This window comes from Parasteatoda tepidariorum, chromosome 2 (assembly GCF_043381705.1).
Source record: "Parasteatoda tepidariorum isolate YZ-2023 chromosome 2, CAS_Ptep_4.0, whole genome shotgun sequence".
NCBI lineage: Eukaryota > Metazoa > Arthropoda > Arachnida > Araneae > Theridiidae > Parasteatoda > Parasteatoda tepidariorum.
This window is the reverse complement of record NC_092205.1, coordinates 33,062,869-33,085,759: the sequence shown is the minus strand read 5'-3', so window position 1 is coordinate 33,085,759 and position 22,891 is coordinate 33,062,869. Positions and strand designations below refer to the sequence as shown.

Here is a 22,891-nt window from a genome sequence, read left to right as displayed (position 1 = left end):
TACATGGGGGGGATTTAGTTCTTCATTTTGGAATCTGGAGATCCTATAAATAACATATCTGTCGAGTCATATAATAACATATAATGCAGCCTCCTATATTTTACAATTATCTCGAACAACTAGAAATTGAATTGCATGAAAACAGTTTAAAAAGATATTGCAGAGCAAGATAAAATAAATAAGGAATCATATTTACTTTCTGGTGAAAAGTAATTTTACTGCTACCTGATGTTAAAATTAAGTGTTTATTTTTGATTTTGCATATTGTATTAAAACTACGTCACGGGTAAAGAAAGGTCTTGGTTATTTTTTCTCTCCAGGGTTTGCAGGTATGCGATAATCCATTATTTACTTATTTGTATTGCCTTAATGGAGTTATATTTAAAATAGAATGCCTAAGAGAGAAATTAGTACAGTAGAGCGCCGATTATCCGAACTGCTTGGGACCGAAGATGGTTCGGATAATTGGGAAGTTGTTTAAAATCTAATGTAAATGGTTATTATTTATACACTAACTTCCCTGCTCACCTTTTGTAGGCTTAATACTATCAGTTTTTTTTTTTTCAACTTTTAAATATTTTTAATTAATTTTCTTAATGTTTTTTTTTTTCATTTTGAATTATTTTTATCAGATTTCAGTATTTTATAATTTTTTATTACTGATTTTACCACATATTTCAGTATTTTCCATTGCAAAAGAAAGCCAGCAAAGACTTCGTTTAAAAGAAGCTTTTTTTTAGTAGCCATATATCCTTTATTCTTTTTAAATAAATCAACCGAACTGAATCAACATCATAACATTTTAGCCAATTCATTGCAAAATCTATATGAGAAGGTCCACTATCTTGAACTTGATCACCTACTTCTTCGTCTGTGGAGTTCAGATTTTCCTTCAAAATTTCAGCACCAATTTCATTTTCATCCGAAAGATCTACTGGTTCAGAAACTTCAGTTTCGTTTGTTTTTTTTTGTTAAGAATTTTATTCCGAGATTTAAGATTCCAAGCACTGTAATCGTTAACCATAAGTGACATCTACCCATCCCCCAATTATAGAACTTCAGCACTTATCTATTCATAAACTCCTTCTGCATTCCAACCATTGTAGACTATCAAAATGAAGCTCGCATTCTTGGAAGATAATTTTCAGTTATAAAGGCAGGGTGCGTAGCGTTTGTAAAAAGTACTTAAAGGTGCTTTTTTGGGGATTTCGTTTTTAAAAACTTTTAAAGGTGCTTTTTTCAGCTGGTGTTTTTAAAAAGTGCTTTTTTTCTTCAGTGATATCTGGTGAATCCCATGCATTTCACGAAAAATGGGGTACTACTTCATGTCGTACCTACGTTATGACTTGCGCATGCGCGCACACTTAAAATCGAAACCCGAGTGCTCCAATTCGGATAGAGAATATCAGATCCTTATGAAATGTTTTTCAATTTAATTTAATTTTATTCTTGTTTATTTTATTTTACTTCTAACACTTTTTTGACGTAGGGGGTAAGGGTACTTTTGTTCAGGGTCAAGTTGAATTCACTCGGTGATGTGGGAAAGTACTGATTGTTTTGATTTACGTCCGTTTCTTTTTGGGTTTGTTTTTTTAACGCTAAAACTCTTTATAAAAAAGTTTTTGTTTTTCAATAATATCATTCATTGAATATGAATTTTTTGAGTACTTGAAAATTTTTGTAAAGTGCTTGAAAAGGTTTTAATAAGTGCTTATTTTTGATTCAAAGATTTGGCTACGCACCCTGAAAGGGGTATGTAGGTTTAACTGTATCACAATACATGTATCAGGGCTGATTGTGCTCCAGAAAAATTCCGGACCTTTCGCTATCAGTGATCCGGAAATCAAATTTTCAAAGGTGGAACTTAAAAACATTTTATTTGTTTGTAAGGGAGAGCCAGAGATATACTTTATAAGCTTATATTCATGGTTAATATTTTTTTTAATCAGTAAATAGTTATAATCATAAACTCAAGAAAGACTTATTTGTAAATTTTATCTAGGTATGTGTAAGTGGTACAGGTACGTCTAAAATTTTAAAAATATTTTAAGCAAACTGAGTAAAAAGGAAGAAAAATCTTGTTTTAATTTTTTTCAATTTAAACTTTTTTTTTTAACTCAAGAAATTTTCCGGAATTTTGACTTGGGCTCACAATCACCCCTGATGTATGCATGGCTACTATAAGAAAACTGCTAAAAAGGTTGTAAATTAAATATGGTCTTCAGATGTAGGGGTTATTGTTTATTCTTAATTTAGAAAAATTGTTGATAGGTTAAAAAGTATTCCAAACTTTTAAAAAAAAATAATAATTCAGACATGGTTCGGATAACCGGCGCTCTACTGTATATATAATTTTTTAGCAGCAATAATAAATGTCTGTGATTAATATGCACACAATTGTCTTTATTTAGATTCCTTCAAAAAGGTTTTAAGGTTTCATAGCCATGAAAAACTAGGGTCCGCTGGTGTGAATTAAATAAATGCAAGGTATCCGCACTCCTTTAAAATCATTGAATTTTTTAAAATTAAATTTACCACACCTCTCTCTTTCACGGGTTTCAGATTATCTGAATTTGTAACAGAATCCTCACTAACAGTCTCATTTTATTATAATATGAAATGTTTTTATCGTGTTCTTTCAAAAAAATGAAAGAAAAAAACATTTCAGAATTTTAATTATTTATTTTATCAATTTAAATTCATCTGGTTCAGAGAAAAATGTTATCCATTGAAAATCTTGCCATGTTCAGCAATAGGCACTGAAAGATAATTACAGGTGAGTCTGAATCAGCACCATTGGCAGCAGTGTTTGTTCAATTCATGCGGGGGGGGGAGGTATTAGAAATAATATTTTACTTGTCTAGGTGGCAATATCAAATGCGTAAATATGTACTACCATTATAGGGAGCCGTAGTGGCACAGGCGAAAGAGCGTTCACCTCCCAATGAGAAGTACTGGGTTCGAATCCCAGCGATGACGAATTCCGCACTGACCACGGTGCTGATGTAATATATTCTAAGTGGTTGACAGATCATGGGTTAGACGAGGTTTCCTCTCTATTTTCAAAACAATGCCATCTCATTACATTGAAACATTAAGTTATTCGACTTTACTTTTTTAAATAGTTCTGGCAATTTTTTAATATGTTTTGTAACCCTCAGCTACTAATGTAGATGCTTTGATAGTTACGTTGTGGTTCAGCAACCGCTCTTCGTCTTGGGCCATTTCGCAAATTTAGGATGGTAGTCCTTCAAGTCCAAGACATAGTAGAAGTACGGTCGATAAATTATTCATGAGCACATGTCTTAAAGATCATCTTAGTCTTAATAAGCTGTTTGATAGAGCAGAAGTCTGAATAATTAAGGCGCCCTTTTTTGCTAAGTAGTCTGCATTTTCATTACCCGTAACCCTGCAATGGGCAGGAGAACAATGGTTTTCTTAAGGGATGCTAGGTATTCAAGTTGGAGGCGGCAATCCAAAATAAAGCAGATCCCTGTCTCACAGGAGCATAAAAGGAAAAAGCCTCGGAGAAAACTGCAGCATTAGGACTGTCGGGTAGGAGGGATCCGTCGATGTAGATCCGAAACCACTCGGGTCAGCACCTCCTGGAAGAAGGAAGGCCTCAGCACGGATCGATTTAGTAGTCCGATCTAACGAAGTCAACTGTGCAGTAGATGAAAAATAAGAAAGATGTCATTTCGTTAAGGGTACTACGAGTAAGCTGCGCAGTGGTTGAAAATGCCATTACGTTTGGACTACAAAAGAATGTTTATGGTAACCCGTGCTGAGGCCAGCTCTTATCTAAGAGGTGTTGCTCTGTCTCATAAGTCAAGACTTTCAAAATAGCAGGATCCATATTGCGTTTATTTACACTTTGACATAAATCCAAACTAATTTGGAAATGTCCACGTAAATCTAATTACATAAAGAAAGCCCTGAAAAACTATCACAACGTATGACTTGTAGATCGAAACAATACGAATAGCAAATGATAGTTTGAAAAATGAACTAAGTAGCAAGTCATAAGTCGTTTTAATGCCAATTGCGTTGTTTGATTCTTTGATTACTTCAATACAAAACGCAATGAGTGATTTGCCAGTCAGTTTTATGCAAAAATCTGGTAATCATTGCAATGCGATTCGATAAGTAACTTAAAAAATTAGAATCGCTTTGTATGATTCATAAATCTCTTAGAAGAGAATCGCAAACTGTAATTCTTAAATCCCTCTAATCTAGTTGCGATGCTCAATTATATCCTAATGAGTGATTCGCAATTCATATGATTGAGATGCATTATTTAGAAAACACTCAATTCTTATCGCTTAATATAATTCAGAAAGTATTTTAATACTCATCCCGATGAGTGATTAACGAATCACTTCAATGAGATCTTCGACACGGGATTCGTAAACCACTTTCAAGCGAATCATGATGTGTGATTCTCAATTCACAGAATCTGAAGAACTAAATTTTACTCATTAGTGGTAAAAATTGAATTTAAAAATCTGCAAATAAACTATAAAATTGTGTTAATGCAACCATCATATTTAAAACTGGACGAAACACTGCATATCGAGCGGTAACTAAAACTATAAGCAAAAACCAAAATTATTTGCTAGAGATACCGACTTTCTTAACATCAACGTAAACGATAATCTGTTCTGTATATTTAAAAAATTGAATTCAATTTCAAAATGTCATTTTCCTGGTATGTCACAAACATATCCGAGAATAACTAGCTTCAATACTTCCCATAAATTTTTTAAAATCTAATTTTTTTTATCTCAACCGTTGTAAGCATTTCTGGAATATATGCAGTGGGTATTATTTCCAAAAACTGTGTTGAAAATAAGTCTTTCTGTCAATAATTTGTTTGTCACATGAAAATCAGTCATTTTCTTGGCCACTTTTTTTTTTTAATAACCAAAATAGATATCGCCAGCAATCAATATCTTAGGTTAAAAAATTGATTAGAATACCATCCTATCAGAGCATGTGTTATTGCAGGAATAAAGAACCAACTTTCTGAGTTGAAATCTATTTCAAACAATTTTACAAAGGGAGTAGTTTTTTATGTTGTCATTTTCCTGTCTTCTTGAAATCATTAATAACATAAACTATATAGATTTACCCGAGTTATTTTAAGAGACCCTGTTGTTTCTGCGGAAAGTAAACTTCTCGGGACAAAATGTTAAATTAAAAGCTGTAAAATAGGAAATTGTCATTAACCTGACTGTCATTTTCCTGGCTTATGAAAGCCAGGACATTGACGCAGTTACAAGAAAATTTTTAAACAGTCTTATGTAAAGAAGAAAAGCAAATATTAACCTAATACCCAGTTTATGTAAGATTGTACTAGGCTTGTATTTATTTATTCATATAATGATTATGTAAGTTATTTATTTATATAATGATTCATTACTATACACAATTTAATTTGTACATATCAAAAATTTTTTTGATTCTTTCTAGAGTGGTTAAAAGAATTAATTTATACAATTCATGGTCCATCTAACACAAAGGCCTTAGGTTAATTTTTTTGAGAAGTTTGAATATGAAATGTGAAAGAAAACGTTAGAATTACATTGTTTTTATGCCTCTTACTTACTTAAAAAACTATATTTCATATTGACAGGCTTCTTTACTTTTTCAAAAATCTGCAAACAGTTTATATCAGTATAGATGAGAGAAATCTAAAATAATTTCAAAATAAAAGCAAGGCCTATAGAATGTGAGATCAGTACAGTGCAGCTATCACAAAAGACTTCTTTTCATAAATAGTATAAGGTTCCCTGCTACAATGGAAACAGGAACAAAATTATTTCAAATGGAGGAGAATGAAAGAAACAATATGGTTAAGACAATTTAATACTAAAACAATGTCGCAAGTAACCTTGAATTTCGAATTGGAGTGACTTTTTATCATAACTACCAACATATGAGTCCAGTGTCTGGGGAAGTTTTCAGGTTAGCTGAAAACTGAACTAATATGAAAAAAACTAAACGGACAGTAAAAATATATTTATTGTTTGTTTAACATATCTTGCTACTGTATGAGAAAGTAATGTTATATACAAGTCATAAGTTAAAAACATTTTATACAAGCTCAGAGCACACAAAAATGTAATAGAGTTTGACAAAAATATGTACAATTGATACGGAATCTTTATACAAAGCACATTAATTGTGATACTCAATATGGTTCGAATTTCGCATTGATCAATTGAGCAATTTTACAGAAGGAAACAATACAAAGGCATGTAGCTCAAATATGGCAGAATGTCAAAAATAAATAATAATAATACAAAGCATTACTACAATAAATTTATACAATATAAAATATACAATATAAAATATACAATAATCATAAATAATAAAATTAGATTTAAGCTATCAATCACAATAAAAAGAAAAGTAGCACAAACTCATTTTAATTTCCATATGGTAAATCAAATTAAAACTATATAACTTTTTATTCTGAACTTTTACTATAAAGAGATATAAAAAATATAATTTGATAGGTCAATAACAGAAGACTATAATGTGATTCAATTTTGATAATATTTAAAGTCCAAAATATGTCTCAAAAATAACTAAATCATAATTTATTCACTTTAACTAATATGATAATAAGGCACTCTTTATTGTTAGTCACCATGACCATTAGTTAATACATTTTCCACAGTTGAGTGAGTACCTGAAGATTCTGAAGTCTTAAAACGTACATCAAAAACATCTTGTATAGCTTGTCTAAAGCAATGAAAATTATAATCTATAAGTGCTGTAAAAAAAAAAAATATATATGTTAGAAATTATAAAACTTTACTGTTAAAATATTAATAACAGTCTTTAAAAACAAGCATTCTTTTAAATGCTGCTAAAATAAATAATTTTTAAATAAGAAACACAGAGCATTGTTCAGGTTCTGTCACTAATGATTCATTAATTATTTTTTCCCTAAATCATTCATTTAAAAACCCTTTTAACAAATTACAGGAAAATTGTCAACAATGTAATAATTGAAAGGACAGATAACCTCCAAACTTTCTAGCTTAAAGGCCACGCTGAATAACTCATGAAGTCCCAAGGGCCGAAACTTAGATTATAAAGTGGGTATTTATGAAGAAAAAACTGTATTTAAAAATTGAATTCTAAAGATTTATATTTGTTTTTTACCAGTTTTGAAATTAATTTAAACAAGAAGGTCAACCAGTAAGTAAAATTTTCATGTTCATCACATGTTCATAAAAATAAACATGTGATGCCACAAGTGGCATTACATATTTATTTTCTATCCTTTTAAAATATCTTTCATTACTTTAGCTTATCTTTTATTAATAGAATTATATTTAAAATAAATCAAAGACTTAATCTTTTAAAACGAATATCTCTCTTATCTTCTCTTATAGATCAATGTAATGGATACTTTTTATTTCATTACTAATGCAGACTTATTAATTCACTGTCGCCTCTAATCGAAAACAAAAATCTATTTATAACTTTTTAGTCTAAATTTCCAACCGCTAACTGTTTCAGTTGCATAGTTGTAATAATTCTCATACATTTGTTGGCGATTCGTGATCGCCAAGGTATTCTTTTAAACCTATATTGATATGCTAGTTGGTTTTGTTTTGGCTATGATATATTATGATAAATCGCCAATTTGGGATCTCCTACCCATACTTTCTATGTCCATTGGGAATAATTATATTCACTTTTAATTTCAAAATTGTGGAGACTGTACATACTGACTACGTAAATTACTCTCTTTTCCTCAGCAACCAGTCTCAATTTCTAACCGTCAGAAAATGATATTCTGGCTGTATGATCTCTCAATAGAGAGTATTCTGATTTGATCCTTTTTGTTAAGAAATGCCCATTCTCTATCATGCAAAATTATGCTTAATAAAATCTAAATTTCATTAAACAATTTGTATATTCTTTCCTGGAAACTGTTAATTATTTAATCCATTCATTAATGGCCAAAATGAACAATCATGAAGTTATTCTCCACTATACGAATATTGGCGGCTACTGATGGAGAATCAACCTCCTCCATAAAACACAACATAACACAAAACAAAAATTCAGTGCTATTTCAGTCACTTTTCAACATAAGAACCAAAGGTCTCACTTGGTATATCGTAAGTTAAGTTTTCGTAGTTCAGTATAACAGAAGTCTGGAACCTAGGAGTGGCAGCTGTCTGTTTATTGATAATACGCAAATTACTCCCTTTACCTCAGAACTTCAAACTTCAGTGCATTGGTGTCACAGTGAGTTTCCTTGACAAACCAAATTCAAACAGAGTGTATACCTAAGAATTCCGGGACAAGAAAGACATGTTCATAGACTTCTAGTCGAGTAGTGCTAAAACGAGCTTTGGCTTTTGATCAATTTTATATTTCTCACATCATTTATAGTTTGGGAATTATATATATTTTTTTTCATAAACTCTGCCTATTATATATCCTTTCAAAAAAAAGTAGGAAATGCTCAAACCAAGAGAGTAAAAGAATAAAAAAAGGTGATAAGACAAATTTTAAAACACATCCAGCCCAAGGTATCATTACTTGTATGAACCATATAAAAGTATACACATTGTTAAATAAGATCATTGTATACTCTGTTATAACAGTTGATACAAAATATAGAGGCCCTGCAATCTTTTAGAGAGATGCAGAATATGAAACATAATTTTTTGACACCTAATTGTAACTAAATCTTAAGAAATATATTTATAGTTAGGCAATATTTCAGTCATTCTTAATAATTATTTAACACTAAATATTCATTGAATAAAATATCGCCCACTCAATATGATGGAATAAGAGTATTGCCACCATTCACCCATTTATCTAAATTATTGTAGTGAATTAAGTCTAAATTATTGTTGGGAAAGCATGCAGTCTTTAAATCATCATTACGAATCAATCTCGGGCTGTTGCCAATAGCTTATCAGTAAAAAACCTTTAGTGCAACATCAACAACCAATACGGAGGAAAAAGGGTTCCTGCAGATAAAAGTTGTAAAAATGCAATATTTTAAGGATATTTAAAATTAAGGATTTTTTTTAACACAAAAATTCTAAAGCTTCCACTGAGTAAAAATAGTTTATTTTAAATTGTTTAGATGTAAATTCCCCTCCCCAAAAAATAAATTAAATTTTTCCTGTTCATAAATATTTGTGATAATATAAATGCTTCAGTAATATAATATATTAAAAAATGCTGCTGAATATTTTTTCTTTTGACTCAGTGGTTATTTTATAAAGCTGTTTTCTGGAAACACACAGATTTCTCAAAATGTTATTCAATGGAAACATGTACTGAAGGGAAAACTTGACTTTGACTGAACTAAACTTGACTCTGTGCTTGGCTCTCAAAAGAGTTAAAAGTATATCAATAAAATATACTCATATAACTAACATTTATGAATGTAAGCAATATATATAAAGCAAAGTAAAAGCATTCCAATTTATAAATGTTAACACTCATGATTAAACCTGCAACACGCAATTTATTACATGCAACATGCCTTATATATTAGAATTACTGTAAACAGGACATTCCATAATCAATAATTACCACCCTAATGTGTATTTTTTAGAATATTTTCTAAAAATTAAGTCTAGGATTATGTCTTAATAAAATAACAGATAGGCATCTCAATTATAAATTGAACTAAGAAAAAATAAACCAAAATTGTTTTCAAGAACTGTTGAATCATTAGTATAGAAAAAAAAAATACTAGTTGCTCTCCAAATGGGGTCATGGAGGTAAATTTTGAACATTTTTATGTATCGGGTGATGAATCATTATTGACATCAATCTAAGTAAATTAGAGTTTAAAGAACAAATTCATTAGTTTGATGAAATTGAAAACTAGTCATTACTTATTAAGAACCCTTTTAACATCATCCAAGAAATAAATAGGTTTTTAAAAATTTATTACTTTATTTGTCATATAAAAAATATAAGAAACACACTGAAATAAGAGTTATTAAGTTTTAGCAAGTGCAGATAATATCAATGAAGCTTTTGTAAATATTTGTATGTGCTTGAAAACTCATGCAAAGGGACTTTTTAAAAACAATAGAATAAACTTATGAATATCAAAAAAAATGTGAAAAATGGTTTTTTTCACAGAAGAAAAAAAAATTCGGAGAAAAGATTTTATAACAATAAAAATTGAAAAAATTTTTTTAATGCCCAAATTAAAAGTGTGCCAAAGGTGCACACGATAAAAATAAACTAAAATTTTTCCATTTTTAATCTATCTTTTAAACAAAGTAGTGATAAAACTTGACACTTTAAAAAATAGAATAAAAATCCAAGTAATATTTATTTGAAAGGCATATCAATATAGAGGATCAATAAAAGCTTTTAAATGTTTGACACAAAATATGTTCAATCCACTGCAATGTAAAAATTTCTGCAGTACTAAAGATGGTTTACTTATTGTTTTTAATCAATGGAATAAGGGAAGTAAATAGAGTAAAAAGAAATAAAAATATCTTCTTATTTTATTTCACAATAAAATTTGTTTAATTTAATTATTTAAAATTTGTTTAAATGATTAAGTTGATTCCATTAGTAATAGTGTGCACACATATTGAATAACATAGCTATTGAAATAGATCTAATTGAAAAAGTGTAAATAGCTATCTCACTTTCTTCAGATGAGGAGTTACAGATGAACTTTAAGGTTCAAAGAAATATTATTAGTAGTAGAGGTGTACAGAGAGATAATAAACAAAGCATCTTTCCTCAGAAAATAAAACCTTAGCTTGTTTAGTACATAAAAAACTAATAACCTTTACATCAATAAAACAACATCATTTTAATAAATTGAAATTATATGTTTCACAAAATCAGTAATAAAATATTTACCTAGCTTATTGAAGTTTTCTTCCCTTAAAATACATACTAATGCTAAAAATCTGTTCACTTCTCTTAGATATAGAACTGTACTGTTATTTAGTTCTATTATATTCGAAGACTTTGAGTTGAATGCACTACTTTCATCTTCTTTTAAGCTACAATGAAAAAATTTTGAATAAATATATAAATATGAAAAATTGAGAATAAATATTGGGTTTATAGCAAAACAATTGCAATTGAAACCAAATCTTTTCATTGCGAGCTCTGATTAAACAAAATCCCATTTGTAACAAGGGATTTTTTCTTTTTAAAGAAATAATTGGTTTTACATTGAAGAATCTACATGAAGCTTTATTATTATAAACATAGTTGAATTTTGAATTAAGGAAGAATTTTCACAAAATTTTCAAAAATTATTTCTGGATTGAGTCAGAAAAAAGTATCTAACTATTTTAAGACATTTTATAGCTTTTGAAAGTTTAAAATGAAAAGATCTTTACAGTGCAACGGAAGATGAATATGAAATAATTTTGGTAATTGCAATGGCCAACTGAAGATGTTGTTATGCAAACCACTAAATAGATAATACTTTTCATTACCAATGCCTCTATTTGGATGTGCTTACTGAATTGTCTGTGACTTTCATCTTTCTCTAAATTTTATTGCTGTATTTAATTTATCAACACATATCTTTGAAAACGTAGAAAATGTACACCAAACAATGCCAAAATAATGTCATCAAGAAATATCAAAAATAAAACTCACAATTTTTTTTCCATCAGTGCAAATAAAATGATAAAATTTAACCATAATTTATTTTAACAATAAAAAATACAAGCAAACTATTTTTACGTTATAATGCTTAATTTTCAACAAAATTTTTTTTTCGTAGACTTGGATCAAACAAGCACCTTGATTTCACAAGGGATTTTTCTCAAAATAAATAAGTTTGAATGTACAATATTAAAAATAGTGTAAAAATATTTTTTGTAAAGATAATAATTAAGGATCGAAATTTAGAGTTCAAGTTTTCTAAATTTGAAATAAATAAAACGTGATATATAAACAAACAAATATAACAAGTAACTTCATTTTATAATGTAACACTTATAATGCAATTCATTCAGGTTATGGCAAAAAAATACTAATTACAGAAAACACACAATATAATATTTTGTTTACAAGCTTACATACATATTTATTTACCATTAGACCTTACAATATGGACCATAAAATACTTCATTATTAATATGAGGAAAAACAAAATGTTCTTTCATAATTTATTTAGGTAGAATAAACATATTTCTTGCTCTTTAAAAAAAAAAAGTATTTAAGAAAATTTAAAAAAAAAATGACATTAAGAAATGTCTGACAGCAATATTAAAAAAACTATGTAAATACTTATAAAAGAGTTAATTTTTTATTCAAATTTAAAGTTTATATGACAATTTACTTCAACAATAAATCTTTGGACCTAAATCATACTCTTGCAAAGAAGTTACACTAATAGCTGTACAACTAAGGATTTGGAATTAAAACTAATAATTAATTTAGTTACTAAATTACAGAGCATAAAAAAACAAGATTAAAATTGCAGTTAATTTTTTAATTATTTACTTCAAATCACTAAAAAGAAAATTTTAAAATTCTTTTTGAAATGTTTATAAAGTAAAAAAATATTTCTATCATTACTTTTTTTAATAATTGAGAATAAAATTTAATTACAGCAATACATCACATTTTCATCATTAGAAAACGTTTCAATAATCAAAATAGACCTATGTCACATGATTTTTACATCAGTCAGATTAAGATAGATTATTTATCACCCAATTGTAAATAAAATACTATAAAGTCAAACAGTTATAAGCAGATTTCTTTTCGTAGAAATATTTATAAACATGAATTGAATAGAAATAACTTACCCATAGATACAGGAAACATCTATTACGACATCAATCATGTCACAACAGAGCTCATATGACTGCATATCTACAGGAGTGCTGTCAGTGGCTATGTAGATTTTACTGATAACATCAAACAAAAATGCCTTCTCTATAGCAGAATTCTAAAAATCAATTACAATTTTTGTATTGAATGTTTCAATAATTATATGCAATACAATTATATTCAATAAATATAAATACTAGATTTGAATAATGATATTTATAACACTTATCAAATTTTTTACAACTAATAATGGCAACAGCTCTTTAAAAGAAATGTAATCAAAAGAAGCTAGATATGAGTTAAAAATATTGAAAATTTCAAGTTTCTGATATTAAATATACGATAAATTTTAAGTAATATCGGATTCAAACACAGTTGAAACTTAATTCATTGTTTACGTATTTTTTGTTTTTCTTTAAATATTGTTTTGTTTCAATGGTCTTGCCACAAAGGTTTTCATATAATGTTAATAATACCCATTTAGATAGTTTTTAAAAATAGAAAATTCTTGGATATAACGTTCAGAAATTTTAGGAACCTTAAAAAAAATTAAGTTATTTCAATTTGAGAATAAGATTAATTAATTCAAGATGCTAAACACACTCATTAAAAATTTATTAGTTTTTAAGACCTACTTCATTATTTTTGACACATTTTCAAATAATTATTCAATACTTTATTTTACTGCATTACTTGTTTTTCTATACCTATAATTTGTAATAAATAGTATCAAGAGAAAAGATGGATCGAGATTTAGCATTAATAAAATATTCTTTATCACATCACTAGATTTACTACCTGTCATTCTTTAATAAAATTTCAGATTTTCTATTTTGATTTGTAACATAAAAAGCTAGTGACACAATATTTTTATATAAAAGACACTAATTTCTTCTTTTGTTAATTATAACAAAAATAAGACAATTATTAAAATTTTAGTGAATATTACTGATACAAAAAGATGCTTACAGCCAGCAGTATTCAATTATTTGGTGATAACCAGATATTATCTTTATATTTAATACAAACTTAGAAAATTTAATTCATGTTGACAAAGTAGTCGGTTTCTGGTAGGTAAAAAAAAATAAGTCAAAGAAAATTGGATAGTAAACCATTATCCATATTTTATGAAAATTAAAATGAGATAACCCACCAGTTTAAAATAAATTGCTTTTCAATTTTTTTCGTTCTTTCTTTTGAAATGTGAAAGACAAAATGTAACTTTTTAAACTGAACCAACAAGATTTTTATTAGCCAATCTCAGTTGCTACTTATTTAAACACATTTCTTTTTTCCCTTATTCTATACAACCAACAACAATTTAAAATTGATAAAATAACATCCAAAGCAATCTAACAATACAAAGTGCATACAATACACAATAAATATATAATGTTTGTGACAATAAATGTTTGTGTAACACTAATAAAATATTTACTAAACATTCTACAATAAAAATATATTAATAATAAAATATTAAAAGTTAACAATTATCACATAATTTATTTATTTATTTTTTGTTAAATGAATATCTTTTAGTAGTATGATCAGTTTACATTCATGAGCATTATAAAAAGAAATGCTTACAGTAATAAATATGTCAAGAAGATTTTCTAAAGCTGGTAACTGTGGGATTAATTTCTGGACAACTTTGCTAAAAGCTTCAAATATTGAATGATCATATATACTTGTAAGATAGAAACTAAAAGAAAATAAAAATGGTAAAAATACAAAACAATTACACCTAATGTATAGATTTTGAATAAGTAATATAGCTTTATTTATTAACAAGGTGACAACAATTTAAACATAATTGTTAAAAGCCCTGACTTAAAATACTAAATTATACTACTAATACTACTTTTTTACATAATAAAAGTTATTTAAATTTTTTAAAGAAAAAAAAACAGCATGAACTAAGAAAAATTGGCTTGCTTTTCAAGAAAGTGGAAGAAGTTAGAACAAATATAACCTTCCTAAAGTAATAAAACAATTTTTCGTTTAAATAAGCATACATAACATTTTTTTTTATACACACTGATTTCTAAAAAAACTAGAAACTAGCAAAGTGATAAAATTTGCAACTGACAGGTATGAGATGATTTTCATTAATGTAAGTATTAATAAGGAAATAAAATGTTAAACTCTTGTTGTTAATTTGTCTTCATTCGAGAACTCAAATTAAAAATTAGTAATTAATTAGTAATTTTTTCAACCTGCTACATTTTACCATTTTATTAACAGTTTACATAACATAAAACACATAAACTACTATTCATAATACTACAAAGTCACGTAAAAGTATAACTCACGTCAAACTACATCAAAATATCTAGTACTGGTCAACAGAAAAAATAAAGCCAAATATTTTCAATTAATAACTACATTTTAAAGATAAGGATATACATTGAAGTTGAATTAATAAGTAGACAATTTTGTATTATAGTTAATGTTAATATTTACCCAACACTTGAATTTACATAACACCATTTTTATCATAACTGCTATTTTTAAAAGCATGTGCTTAAAATGCAACAGACAGAAAAATAATTAAAATTTTTTTCTTCAAATACATCAACAATAATAAAAAAATATTTAAATTAAACATCTTTATATTTCTTTTTAAATAAATAAATGTGAAAAGTGTAGATTAATTGAAATAATGAAGACCCGCACAAATTTATATTATGTACAGTAGGGAACGGATTATCCGGAACGATCGGGACCATCGCTATTCCGGATAACTGATTTTTCCAGTTTTCTGAATCGCTACAAAAAGCCGTTTTTTTATTGTTAAACCCAACTTAAAAAAAAAAAAATGGAAATAATCTTAAAAAGAAGAAAAAACAATTAAGTAATACACTAACGATTATTTCCAAAATGATGGTAAGGTCAAAAAAGAAGGAAAAATCCTAAAATCTTATGAAGAAAAAAAATTTTTTAAAAAAAAGGGGGGGGGGAATTTATCGAATTTTGTTCCGGTTTTTTGGTTTTCTGAATTCCGGATAACGGGTTCTGTACTGTACTTCTAAATTTTCAATCTATTAAATACAAATTACTTTCTAAAAAAAGAAATTAAATTAACAGTATATATTTGACTATAGAAAGAAGTAGCTGGTATTCATTAAGGAGATTCTGAATCATACAAATGAAATATTTTACAATTGATTAAATTTAAAATACTCCAAACATATTTACTTTAAATTAACATTATCTAATCCAGCATCAATTAAATCCTCATGCGCTCGTTGATGGATATCTCTTTGAGTTTCTATTTTATGGTCATCAGAGAGTCCATCAACTTTGTGAATGAAAACTTCAAATTTTATTACTGGATTCACCTTCTGAGCACGAGCAACTGTCATTTTCAACCTATCCAAGGCTTCCATGTATTCATCCTTAGATGAATAAAATATTATATTAGTATTTTGAATATCAAGTAATAATACTGAGGCAAATTTAGTTGGGGGAATCGATGCAAAATCTTGTTTATTAACAGAGCTTTCACCGAACTTTGGAAAGACAATTTTCTAACAGAAAATATTTTCAAATTGTCAACATGTAAATGTGACAGTATTTAATAAATGCAAGACATAAAAACAAAATAAATGAAGGTTAAATATATAATAAAACTAGTTATTTACAAAACTGTATTTTAACACATTCACTGCTAGCCAAGTACAGGAGGATATGCTGTATTTATTGTTAAAAGTGATAATTAATGAAGATAAAATCAAAGTTAAATTTTCTTATTTTGGCAACCACTTTAGTTTTTAAAATTTGGAATAAGTTCATATCAACACATATGTTATTGTCAGGGGAAAATTCCACATTTTCTTCAAAATAGTTAAATGATAATATGCATCTTGCTACCAGTTAATATGTTTGATCGACAAAAACTATTGATAGTTAAGAATTTCTTTTCGCCTTGGCATGGGATCGGCAGTGAAAGTGTTAAAAGTCTCCTTAAAAAAATAATAAATAACAACTAACAAGACAATTAGCAAAATAAAATCAATAGAAGAGCATTAAGTTTGAATTTTTGCAAATATGATATAACTCAATAACATTTCGTCGTAACACATTAACTTGTACAAACATGTAGTTTAAAATGAATTAAGCATTTAAAGAAACATAATTATAACTTTTAAAACAGAGGGGAAAAAACAGATTTACCTGAGCATCTATAACAAACACAAGTGCTCCACTCCCACCAAATATCATATCTGCATCAAATGTTTGGTCAAAAAAATCTATTTGCCCAGGAAAATCCCAAATTTGGAATTGGACAAATGAACTATTGGAAACATCTAAAAAATACAATTCGCATTAAAAATGAAAAGTATTTCATTTTTCACAAATTTTTAGTTTTACATCAAAATGATAGAATAAGTTTTGAATTTTAAACTATAGATTTCAACCGTATTTATTTAATTCAATTTCAAACTATATGATTCTAAAGTTAATTGTATAAAACTTTAGGAACAGATAACTCAAAATTAAAGTTTAAAATCTCTTTTAACACTTAATATTAATATAGGAACTAAGAAATAATATAGCAATAATGAACAAATAATAGTTACGAAATGAACTTTTGCAAAAAATTAGAAAAGTTTTACTTAGTTTAAAAATAAAATTTCATGTCACCTAAGATGCAATACTGAAAAATATTTGAATGTTATTCTTCATTAAGATCACAGTTTATTAATTAGTAAAATAAAAATTCAATACAAAAATGTAAAAATTGAAACAACAAATTTATACTAAAAATTTCAGTGTCTGATGAAATTAACTATTAGATTTAAGATTATTTTGATTAGATTAAATAAATGATATAAGAATAGGAAGATTATTATGTACTAACTAACCTACTAATTTTATAAAGAAAAAAAAAATGAAATAAAGCAACAAATAGTGTTTTATTAGTAAAAGATATAATAATTGTAATAAAAAAGATTTACCATCTTTCACAATTTTGTTTGTACTCTCTAAGAATAACGTCTCATTTGGTGACATTTTATGAAAAACTACTTTCTGAATAGATGATTTGCCACTTCTAAAAATCAAATATTTAAATTGGCATTAGTTTAAATGCAATAAATAAAAATTACAAAGATATAAATCGTAAAGAAAATGTACCTCCTCAGACCCATGAGCAAAATTCTAGGTTTTTGATCTTCAGAATCAGAATCATGAAATTCAGCTTCAGGTTCATCAGGTCCATATTCAAAATCTTTATTATATGATCCAACTACAAAATTAGTATTATACGCACCACTCTCTTCTTCATAAGACTAATGAGATAAAATATAGAAAATACATTAAAATAAAACATGACACATATATTTATAAATGTGTATTAGCTAATACAATGTGGTGGGAAAAAAATTAAAAATAAAACTTCCAAATGTTTTCATATAGAATTTCATACGAGCAAAATTTTCTAATTATATACTCGTTTTACGTATGCAAGTATTAATCCTGCAGGCCGAAGACTCGCTGTGTAGTATATCATGACTAGTGCATGTTAAATTTGTCAGATCACAAAGTCCTCCATGTTCCCATAACAAATCAATAAAACTGGAGGTACCTACTGCATTGAAGATTGATTGTTCTCTGGTTCAGATCAAAATTAAGATCTGTGGATAAATGAATTGGTCCGCCCTATAAACGGGTGTGACTTATGAGTGTGAATTCTTGGTCACAGATGATGCCACTGGAAAACAAGAACAATCACACCTCCTCTAGCCCCCCTCCCGCACGACAACAACATATGCAAGTACTTAGTACACTTCAAAATATTCTCACCATTCATTAAAATTATAAAAGGCTCTTGACTTTAAGAAAGGGGTGGTAAGTTTTAGACAATTGATGGTTTTATCTGTCAGGCCAAAAATCATTTTGTGACAAGTGTCCAAATTTTGGTGAAAGAATAATTATAAGCTATTATAAATAAGAAGTATTTATAAATAAATCTACATAGAAACTACAAGAGATCAATCTATCCTGTTTTTTATACATTTTTAAAAAAAATTCTCTTAGTTTGACAATTACTATCAAAAACACAAATTTTTGAGTAGAAAATATTAAATTATAAACAAAAAGATGTATAATTACAATTTATCCAATCCTTTAATTTGTTTAATAATTGAAAATAAAAATGCAAAATAATCAGCTAAGTAAAAAATAAAAAAAAGTCCACAGTCATCTTATTCACTATATGATGAAAGCAATTTTCCTCATTTATTCCTATTTTAACTCCTCCTTTTTATAAAGCATGCAATTATATATATAAATATATATATATATATATAAACAGTTTCGAAGCCCTCTCTACTCAAAGTTCATTTTTCAATTTTGTATGAATAAGACAAAAATTTGAAATTATTAACTCATTTATACAAACATTATACAAATTTTTTGGAAAAATTAGTTTATTTATCAGTTAATTAATTATACATTAATATAACTAATATTAGTTCNTATATATAAACAGTTTTGAAGCCCTCTCTACTGAAAAGTTCAATTTTCAATTTTGTATGAATAAGACAAAAATTTGAACATATTCTTTCAATTGATGCTGAGCTGCATTGACTAGAAAGTAGACGTACTAAAGCTATTAGAACATAATAAAATAACATATAACTGGGAAATTTATTCTTATAACTATACTAAATATTTATAGTAATTCAATTAGACCCTGAAATTGACTGATTGAAGAAATTATTAACTCATTTATACAAACATTATACAAACTTTTTGGAAAAATTAGTTTATTTATCAGTTAATTAATTATACATTAATATAACTAATATTAGTTCACTAATATTAGAAATGTTCATGTACATATAAGCAGAAGTGCAGAAAATTTTCAAAGAAATTTTTTGCAAAAAATTTCTCAATGGTTACCAGAATTTCTTCTAAATCCTCGTTAGACAGTCAAAAATATTCTGTTTCCTTGAATATAATTCACAACAACAGATATTAAGAATAAATAAGAAAATGATATTTTGAGATAAGGCAACTACTGTTGAACACTTAAATTTTTTACTTAATCTAAAAAAATCTGCCTAAATTGTATCGTAGACAAAAAACTATCAAAATTCCCTTATTTTATATGGCAGTCAATATTTTTTAAACATTCAGAAGCATTTTTTAATACTACTTGTCAAAATTTCGATATTACCCTGCAATCAATATATTTCAACATCACAAAAATTGTTTTAGTCTTATTCAGTAAAAAAGAATGCATGCTGATATAGGATGTGTAATTCATGAAATATAAAACATTCTTTAAAAAAAAAAGATTTTCAAACAACTGTCATCAAAATAAGTGGTGAGGAATAATCAATATTGTGATATTTAAGAGTTATGTATCATTACTTGCAACAAGTTTTTTAATTTAGATTTTGTGCTTGACGAACATCCTTCAAGTTGGTATCTTGCTGTAACGTTTCTTTCTTCTCTGTTTTTTAAAAAAAAATTTTTGTGTAGGCCACTGCCCGGAAGTGCCAAGACATATAAATAATAGCAAGTTCTCAAACAGAAATCTACCCCATATGTCTATTGTTAACAAACTAGCTTCTTTCACTGTTCTCTACAGATAATTTATATTAAAATGAGTTTTGTAGATTGAAACAAGGCAGAATGTAAAGTTTTATCTTTGTAACAGAGAATTGACATTGCATTTTGATGTTTTAAATAAAATGTGAGCTTTGAACTCTGACTCATACATACACAATAAGAATTATTTTTGTTGGTAGCAATATTACTTTTAAACTTTTGGAAATACAATATTTATAATAATTGCAATTAAAAAATTACAAAATATGAAGGCTTCCAATTGTTTAGTAGAAAGTTTAATTGCAAACTGCACTAGGTCACAAACATTTAAAAGTTAATTAATTGGGTCAACTTAAACAGAATCGCTTTAAAAAAGAGATCTACCATTTTAACAAAAGAGATTACTATAACTACATATCTACCATTTTAAATCGAAACATTTATGTGTAAGAGGTATGAGAAAAAGAGACAAAAATACAAATTACTTTGTCAAAATATCTGACTATTGGACTCTGTCAAAAGATCTGATTGATTTTGTGACAATTTTAATTGTCACAAAAATTATAAAAACCATGGGTAATATAATATATTAACGTCATATTTAATTAAAATGTAAACACACAAAAAATTTATTGTAAGAAAATAAACAAGAAATATAACTAATTTGTATTCTTATCATTTGGCAAAAGAAAACGGAAATAAACATAGAAATTGCTTATTCAAACAATAACAAATAATTTACCATTTCAGAAGCAAATCAAATATCACTCGAAAACAAAAATTTTGACAAGTTAATAAACATAAGAATTAAATTTTTTGGAGAAACATGTGATCTGGAATTACCGATAACGATTATGTTTAATCTGCTAGTTAATGATATTGATAAGGATGTCGCTTAGCGGCCATGACTGACGATTGAACATATAAATTTTTTATTGGATGGATTTATCATCGATTGTTATCGCTAAAAGCGTTGTTTATGTTTATCAGATATAGCTACACAGCTTTTTGGCGTCTTTACGAGCGCATGCGTATATTACGATGCTGGTTTGCGCGGACAATATTCTAATTCAATATTTGTATGCTATTCCTCATTTTTCCTTTTCCCAGTTGCCTAATTTTTGTGGCAACAAAGTGTTTAATTCAACTTTATGTTCAACAAAGGGGAGAAATGTATTTACAATGAATAGAGACTCCAAATCCGTTAAAGCTTATATCTATTGCATCTTTCTTTTTATACTTCCTTTCTCCTCCCTGAATTTCATTTTGCCTGAATCACTTTGTTTAATGTGGATAAGTTTTTTTTTTTTTTTTTTTAAGTATTTTTAAAGTGAATATAGGCCATTGAATAAGTAGAAAAAATTGTAAAAGTTATGTTTTGAGGCACATTTGTAATTTAAACTCCCAAAGCATGAGACTTAAATCAGCAATACCAATATAGAGGGGGGAAATGCTGCAAAAATGAGCAAATAAGCTATTTCTTTTGTTTATTTACCTATAAATATTTCTGCTTTCCTTTTTTATCCAATTAAATATTCCTATTATTAACAATGATGTAACTTTGCAAAGTTACTCAAATTTCATACATAAACTATTCCTCACATATTCAGTTTTTAATTATATTTTAAAGTATTTAACGAAATTTTTTTCTTTTTTGATTTAAAAATATTGTGATTTAGATACAATCAATCAAGCAGTCATATCTTTCGCATTTACACAATAGGAGCTCTTCCCCTGCACACTCCGCTCAACAACTCCAATTGATTTCATATTTATATATTGTAATTCAGTATTACTCTTAATATTCAGTAAATGTTATGATATGGTATTAATATTATAATATGAATTTTTTTTAATTCAACTTTTTTAGAAACAGCTTCCGTTCTGGATTAGAGTTTTAAAAAAATTTTTTTACTCCTTTTCTTATCGATCTTTTCTTCGTTTCAGTAAAAAGGTACGCTACCAGTAGAACTGAAAATCTTTAACTTCGTGAATTTCGAAGGTCAGTGTGGGTCTTCTAATTAGATACCTTAGAATTGTCCCCCTTCCTTTAAAAAATAAATCATCTCTTCCATTGCGCAGTTTTCCCCTCAACGACACCCTATTCTTTTTTTCCAGAATTCTCTACTCTTTTCGTGTGGTCTGATTCATAGCAGAAGAAAGCATATATTACTGAAAGGAGGGCATGCTCCTTTACACTTGCTTATAGCACCCCCACCTCTCTCTCTCACACACCCACACATGCACACACACGCATTCATGTCAATCAAATTTCTGTAATACTGAATATTTTTTTCTGTAAACTATAGTACTGAATATTAAGAATAATGACTGAATATTAAAAGCAATACTGAAAATTAAGAACTTTTAAGAGCCTTGAACGAACCAGGGCCGGATTTAAGCTTCGTGGGGCTCTAAGCTACTTAAAAATGATGGGGCCCTTATAAGTTCAATTCTATTTTTATAAACCTAAAGTAAACTGTCATTATTTTTTATT

At 27.5% G+C, this 22,891-nt stretch overlaps 1 protein-coding gene across 1 annotated transcript; it reads right to left on the bottom strand.

Moving 5' to 3' along the window:
• Positions 1–6,006: 6,006 nt before the first annotated feature.
• LOC107436943 (ras-related GTP-binding protein C) lies at positions 6,007–21,273 on the bottom strand. Its single transcript, XM_016048782.3, has 9 exons — positions 21,137–21,273; positions 17,971–18,125; positions 17,793–17,887; positions 17,008–17,141; positions 16,030–16,229; positions 14,419–14,533; positions 12,807–12,949; positions 10,891–11,036; positions 6,007–6,781 (listed from the first exon to the last, which is right to left on the bottom strand). The coding sequence occupies exons 1-9, from the start codon at positions 21,137–21,139 to the stop codon at positions 6,648–6,650; spliced, it is 1,125 nt and encodes a 374-aa protein (XP_015904268.1). The 5' UTR covers positions 21,140–21,273; the 3' UTR covers positions 6,007–6,647.
• Between the last annotated feature and the right edge of the window lie 1,618 nt (positions 21,274–22,891).